A 7,379-nucleotide genomic window follows, 5' to 3' on the forward strand; every position below is an offset into this window, starting at 1 on the left:
ATACTTACTGGGTACCGACCGTGGTGTACTCATACTACACTTCTGTACATTTTTGTGCAGAGCCAGGTATTGGAAACATCGGACTTGAGAAGAGTTAAAGCGGGATCGTAAGGATTCAAAGTAGAACTGCTTGGTCATCGCAGTCCCTTGGAGTCTTTTCATTTCATTATACTGTTAATTTTAATCAAACAGTATTGTATATTCGGTCCTCGTGATCATTCCATGTATTCAGTTAGAGTTCGTGACTCGGTACTACCAGTCTTGAGAGGTTGTATATTGTAATTATTTCCGCTGTTAGTTTCAAAAAAAAATAGCTTCAAAATATAATTGAAATCGGCTTACCTAATTTTAGAGACTAGGGGCCATCACGACGCCTGTGGTGAGATTTTGGCAGAGGCGGACCTACCTTAGGGTTAGGGGTCACCGGAACCCGTTAGCCTCGGGAAAAATACTGTAAATATATTTTATATATATTTATATATACACTGGGGACCCCTTAAATAATTTTTCAGGTGACACACAATAAACAAAAGCAAGTCAGACGCGTTGGTTTTGTAGCCTGCTCAAACACTTCAGTTACTTGAAGGTTCCAAGTTCGAAACTTGACTCCTGCACTTCTTCTGTTTTTTACTTCTTTTTTTTGAATTATTTAATACTTGTACTGTTGTACACAATAGTCAACCAAAAGTCTTAACTTTTATCCTTTTCCAAATTAAAGAACAAAACCCACCTTTCTTCTCTAAACAGACCCTCCACCCTTTTGCTAAAAAATAAAATCCCTTTTTCAATTAACCCTATAACCTAAAGTCTTAACTTTTATCCTTTTTCAAACTAAAGAACAAAACCCACCTCTCTTCTCCAAACAAACCGCTCCACCCTTCTGCTAAAACACAAACCCCTTTTTTCAATTAACCCTATTTCGCTTCTGCTCGAGCTCGAATCCGGCGATCGGCAGTCCGAATCGACGACGGCTACTGGGTCTGAGGCTCTTCTTCAACTGAAATAGTAAGTTTATTTGAGTAAAATCTTGATTTTATTTGAATAAAATCTTGATTTTATTTGAATAAGTTTTGTTTTCTTTGGAAGATATTAACTTAGAAAAATAATTTGGTATCAAAAATTTGCTTTCTGTAAAGAGTCTTAGAGCCAAAAAGTAAATGCCAAATTAATTTTGTAGGCATTTGAATATTATATGCTAATGTTATTTTGAAATATTCTTTTCAGTGAAGTATTTTTTTTCAAATAAAAACTTCGAATTAGGGCATTTGTTTTATAGACTAGAGTGAAATTTCGAACTTGTTTAATTTAATTAATACTTGTTCTCATAGTAGCTATACTAAGCAGTAAGCCTTTATTATAACTTGAATATGGGAAAGTGTTTATTCACAAAGTGTCGTAGTATAACTTTAATATTTTTGCAGGGTTTGCATATTACAAGACAAGATCAATTATATTATGTTTTGCTGAACTAAAAGCCTCTTCACTTTAAGAATAAAAAATTTCACAAATTGGTAAGTGTTCCTATTTTAAAGGGTGTAATTTCTCTATTTTAAATGTTGTGTTTCCTTTTTTCTTGATAGAAGGGGTGTGATTGAGTGATTCCCCTGTTATATTCTCTTAGTTTTGTTCTTGATAGAAGGGGTGTGATTCCCCTATTGAAAGTTTGCTTTTATTCTTGATGGACTCTTAAATTAAATTGAATCATTGTTTTGTAGGAAGTTCTTGTTCTTGTAACTTGAGATTGACGTATTTTTTACGAGGTTTAATTCTTCTCAACCAAGTTTTAGTTTTAGAGAGAATTCCTCCCGTCTAGTCGATGAATTTGATGTGGAATCACTAAATTCCGACCCCGGAGAGAGAATACCTATTGATAAATATAGCCTTAGAATACGAGATGAAGTGAGAAAATACTACATTAAATAAGGGCCTTGCCAACCGGTTGATTACAAATTCCCTAAAACTTTATTCGGAAAGAAAATGCATCAATTTAGTACGGGTTGGTTTAAAGATTCAAACTCTAGATGGTTGGAGTATAGTGTGAAGAAAGATGTAGCATTATATTTATGTTGCTATTTATTCAAGAATGATTATGTCCATGGAAGCACGAGTGACTCTTTCACAAAAACTGGCTTTAGGGCTTGGAAGAAAGCTTCGGAAAGACTTGCTTTACATGTTGTGAAGTAAATAATCTCCACCATAAGTATTTCAATAAGATGCTAGACTTGTCTAATCTATCTCAGTCAATTCAAGTTACTTTTAACAAGCAATCCGAGAAACAAAGAAGTGATCACCGAATTTGTTTAAATACCTCAATTGATATTGCAAGGTTCCTCTTGGAATTTGGATTGTCTTTTCGAGGTCATGATGAAAGTGAATCTTCCAAAAATAAAGGCCTTTTTCTAGGACTATCGGAATGGCTAGAAAAGAGGCTTCCGGATGTGGATAGAGTTATATTCAAATATGCTCCAAAAAATGATATGATGACTTCACCAAAAATTCAAAAGGATATTGTTAGTGCTTGTGCACAAAAAACTGTAAAAGCTATAATTGATGACTTGGGAGGGGATTATTTTGGGATATTAATTGATGAGTTCAAGGATATTTCACACCATGAACAAATGGCCCTTGCTTTACGGTATGTTGACAAAAAAGGCCAAGTGAACGAGCCATTTATTGGTCTTATTCGTGTTGGTGATACATCTGCAAAGACATTGAAGGAAGCAATATATTCTTTACTATTGAAACACTCATTAAGTCCATAAAAAATACGTGGACAAGGATATGATGGAGCTAGTAACATACAAGGAAAGGTGAATGGTCTTAAAGCTTTAATTTTAGAATAAACTCCATCGCCATATTGTATTCATTGTTTTGCGCATCAATTGCAATTGACACTTGTAGTTGTGGCTAAAAAACATAAGGAGGTGGAAACTTTCTTTGCTATAATTGCTAACATGTTGAATGTAATTGGAGTATCTTTTAAGCGTAGAGATCAACTTCGCGATCATCAAGCAGAATTATTGGAGAAATTGCTAGAGAGTGGTGAACTTCAAAGTGGGAAAGGATTAAATCAAGTGTGAGGGTTTCAAAGGCCAGGTGACACTCGTTGGGGATCACATTGTAGAACGTTGGATAACTTTGTTGTTTTATTTTCATCTATTGTTCAGGTGCTTGAGGTGGTTGAATGTGAAGGTTCTGAGGCTGATGATAGATTACAAGCAGAAGCGTTTTTGAGTAAAATCAATGCATTTGACTTTGTTTTCTTGCTTCACTTGATGTTGAAAGTATTGATGATGTCGAATGAGTTGAGTAAAACTTTGCAGAAGAAAGAGTAAGATATTGTCAATGTCATGGTATTTCTTGACCTCACAAAGGAAAGGTTGCAAGTAATGAGAGAAGATGGATGGGTGCCATTGATGGATGAAGTCTCTTCATTTTGTGTTAAACATGATATTGTGGTATCCAATATGGAATAATTTTATATTCCTGAAAAGTCAAAGCGTAAACCTTCTACTGTTACGTATTCACATCACTTATGTGTTGATCTTTTTTATTCTATGATTGATTTGCAGCTTCAGGAGCTTAACAGTCATTTTGATATTGTGAGTGGTAACTTGCTTCTTCGTATGGCTAGCTTGAATCCGGTTAATTCATTTGCTAAGCAAAGAATAATGACATTGGCTAAGTATTATCTAGATGAGTTTGGCGAATTGAAGCTTCGAGATATTAGTCACCAACTTGACACTTTAATATTGCACATGCGACGTGGTGACCTTAGGTTTTCTGATTTGAAAGGAATTGGTGATTTGGCAAAAGCCTTGGTTGAGGCAAATCTTGCAGAGAGTTATTCACTTGTTTATTTACTTGTAAAGTTAACTCTAATTTTACCTGTCGCGACTGCAACAATGGAAAGAGCATTTTCATCCATGAAGTATATCAAAGATAAATTATGTAGTAGTATTAGTGATACATTTTTAAATGATTGTTTAGTTTGTTACTTTGAGAAGAAAGTATTTATAAATGTAAATAATGATGCTATTATTGACCGTTTTCAAAATATGAAAGTGCGTCGAGTTCAAATATGAACGAATGATGTAGTTTTATTATATTAGAATCACGTTGATGATATTCGATAATATTAAAGTTTGTATTTTGCTGATAAGTTATCATATATGTTTTCATAGAGTTGCGCCGAACTTTATCACTAGTAATTGGCATGTTTAAGACAATGGTGCCCCCATCCTGCTCAAATCCTGGGTCCGCCTCTGGATTTTGGGTCGTGACAATATCTAAGTTGTATGATATTGTAGTTGTACTTAATTGGGTAAGAATGATGTATGAAAGTTGTAGATGAGTTATAAATAAGTTGTATATTGTATAATTAGTTGTATGATTTTTTTTAGTATGTATGTTGTTGTAGGTATATCAGAATTGTATTAAATTTGTACGAAATTTATTTTTAATTTGTATGATGTTGTACCATATATTATTCTTTTCTTACTCGATTTGTTAAAGAAAGAAAAATAGAGAATGAATTGCAAATTTGACTCATGTGCACTGATTCATGTTTGTTTTAAACTGAGATACTTGAATATTGTAGCAATAATAGTGACTAATAATGGCAATCTATAAGTAACTAATTTGACTACACATGCTAAATTAACTATTAGCGTAAATATTTTTTTTATTTTTGGAGTTGCGCTACAATATTCTGATTCTTGATGATGGCCCTGACAATAGCGTGGATATACATGTGATACACAGTTGATACAAATATGATACATATGTGATACACTGATTGTACAAGTTTTTTTTCTTCCATAGCTCATAATTTTCTCTAACAATGGCGAAGAGAGGGATTAATTTTTCCATGGCTGGAGTTTGGAGCTTTTCTAGGCTTCCCCTTTACTTGATGGCGTTCCGATATCGGGCTAGCATCAGATAAATATTAATTATATTTGGCTCGATTGTACGAATTAAAATTGTCAATTAATAAATTGTGAAGGTGTCTAACTCTCCACCATTGACATCCATTAAAAAGCTTTGAAGATTTGTATACGAATTCAAATTTTTAAAAAATATAATTTGTTTGAATTAGGTGTTATTGCAAATGATTGGGAATATTCTATGGAGTTTATATCTCGATTTTGAAGGTATTTGGTGAAGTATAGATTTGATTTTGGCTAAATTTTTAAAGAAGAAGAAGAAGAAGAAGAAGACATGACATACAACAGATATATAAAACTATATCAAAGTTGTATAATAGGTGTACGAAATTTTTATGAAAACTATATTTGGTTGTATTTTATTTTTAGTTGTATTTTTTTGAATGATATATGAAAGTTGAAAATTAGTTGTATACTGTATGAGTCATTGTATGAAATTTTTATTTAAGTTATAAATACTAGTATCTTTTTACATAAACTTGTTGGTATGTATAGAAGATGTATTAAGAGAGAAAGTTTTGATTGAAATTTCGGAGAGGAAGAAGAACACACCACATACAAAATATATACAAATCATATGCAAAATACATACAAAAGACATATTATATAAAATTTGTATGAAAATTGTATTTTAGTCGTATTATGTTGTAGTTGCACTTACTTGGGTAAGAATGATGTATGAAAGTTGTAGATGAAATATAAATAAGTTGTATATTATATAATTAGTTGTATGATTTTTTTAGTATATATGTTGTTGTAGGTATATAAAATTTGTATTAAATTTGTATGAAATTTATTTTTAATTTATATGATGTTGTACCATACATTATTCTTTTCTTACTCGATTTGTTAAAGAAAGAAAAATAGAGAATGAATTTCAAATTTGACTCATGTGGACTAATTCATGTTTGTTTCAAACTGAAATACTTAAATATTGTAGCAACAATAGTGACTTATAAGGGCAATCTATAAGTAACTAATTTGATTACACATGCTAAATAAACTATTAGCGTAAATATTTTTATTTTATTTTTGGAGTTGTGCTATAATATTCCGATTCTTGATGATGGCCCTGACAATAGCGTGGATATACATGTGATACACAATTAATACAAATATGATACATATGTGATATACAAATGATACACAGTGTGATACACATATCATTTCTTTTTCATGTTCAGTTTTTACTTCGAATTTTCAATTCAAACCACCTCAAAACTTCACCAAATCATCCCAAAAATGAGATTAAAGCTCCTTAAGATGTACCAAATCTATTATAATAATACCCACTCCAAAGAAAGACAAAAATTAATATTTTTCAGTACAAATAGCTAATTGGTTAATATTAGTAATATTTGGCTAATATTAATAATTATTTATGAATTGGCCAATTTTTTAATGAGTTACTTATAAATGGACATAGCTGGTAGTTTCCCTACTTTCTTCTATATCAATGTAGAGACCAAACTATTATAATAAGAGGAAGCAAAGAGTCAAGACTCGAGAGGAAAGTAATGTGATCGATTGAATTATTGACTTAAGATGCAACGAAAAAATGTAAATAAATAAAGGCAAAATGCCGCATAAATCACTAAAGTTTATTTCAAAATTACCATTTAATATTAAATTACATAAAATTTAAAAAAGGTTTTTTTACCTATCTACACTACATATGAAACTTAATTACCCTCTCTAATCAAGTTTTAACTTAATTACATGGTCATATACAATTTTACCAAGTATGTACAAATTAGTTTTAAATGAGTATCCCTTGATTGTAGTCTTTTAATTTAGTAAATCCCTTTAAACCCTCACAATAATTTTCTTACCCAGACAAACCCCAATCACAGTTCTTTCTAAAGGATTTTTCTTTTTCTCTCTTTTAAATCAACCCTTTTTCTACACTGATTGTACAAGTTTTCTTTCTTCCATAACTCATAAGTTTCTCTAACAATGGCGAAAAAGGGATTAATTTTCCCATGGCAGGAGTTTGGAGCTTTTCTGGGCTTCCTCTTTTTTTGTTGGCATTCCGACGGCGGGCTAGCATCAGATAAATATTAATTATATTTGGCTCGATTGTACGAATTGAAATTGTCAATCAATAAATTTTGAAGGTGTCTGACTCTCCACCATTGATATCCATTAAAAAGCTTTGAAGCTTTGTATACGAATTCAAATTTTCAAAAAATATGATTTGTTTGGATTAGGTGTTATTGCAAATGATTGGAAATATTCTATGGAGTTTATATCCCGATTTTGAAGGTATTTGGTGAAGTTTAGATTTAATTTTGGCTGGATTTTTAAAGAAGAAGAAGAAGACATGACATACAACAGATATATAAAATTATATTAAAGTTGTATAATAGGTGTGCGAAATTTGTATGAAAACTATATTTGGTTGTATTTTATTTGTAGTTGTACGTTTTTGAA

General features: G+C 31.5%; 2 protein-coding genes across 2 annotated transcripts; both read left to right on the forward strand.

Annotated features, from left to right (window-relative positions):
• The first annotated feature begins 2,213 nt into the window (after nt 1-2,213).
• On the forward strand, nt 2,214-2,762 carry LOC142172068 (uncharacterized). The gene has a single exon (XM_075235832.1). It carries the CDS (start codon nt 2,214-2,216, stop codon nt 2,760-2,762), a length of 549 nt encoding a protein of 182 aa, XP_075091933.1.
• Nucleotides 2,763-2,954: 192 nt separating this feature from the next.
• On the forward strand, nt 2,955-4,085 carry LOC107760886 (uncharacterized). The gene is made up of 4 exons (XM_016578994.2): nt 2,955-3,074; nt 3,168-3,284; nt 3,375-3,458; nt 3,573-4,085. The coding sequence occupies exons 1-4, from the start codon at nt 2,955-2,957 to the stop codon at nt 4,083-4,085; spliced, it is 834 nt and encodes a 277-aa protein (XP_016434480.2).
• Nucleotides 4,086-7,379: the final 3,294 nt, after the last annotated feature.

The sequence above is a fragment of the Nicotiana tabacum genome, chromosome 17, assembly GCF_000715075.1.
Source record: "Nicotiana tabacum cultivar K326 chromosome 17, ASM71507v2, whole genome shotgun sequence".
NCBI lineage: Eukaryota > Viridiplantae > Streptophyta > Magnoliopsida > Solanales > Solanaceae > Nicotiana > Nicotiana tabacum.

Excerpts from the sequence above, each read along its gene's own strand:
- LOC107760886 (XM_016578994.2), top strand. The coding sequence starts at position 2,955 with ATGTTGAATGTAATTGGAGTATCTTTTAAGCGTAGAGATCAACTTCGC. Across the intron at positions 3,285-3,374 it reads TGCTTCACTTGATGTTGAAA|GAAAGGTTGCAAGTAATGAG; the intron begins GTATTGATGATG and ends GACCTCACAAAG. Across the intron at positions 3,459-3,572 it reads GTGTTAAACATGATATTGTG|CTTCAGGAGCTTAACAGTCA; the intron begins GTATCCAATATG and ends ATTGATTTGCAG.
- LOC142172068 (XM_075235832.1), top strand. The coding sequence starts at position 2,214 with ATGCTAGACTTGTCTAATCTATCTCAGTCAATTCAAGTTACTTTTAAC.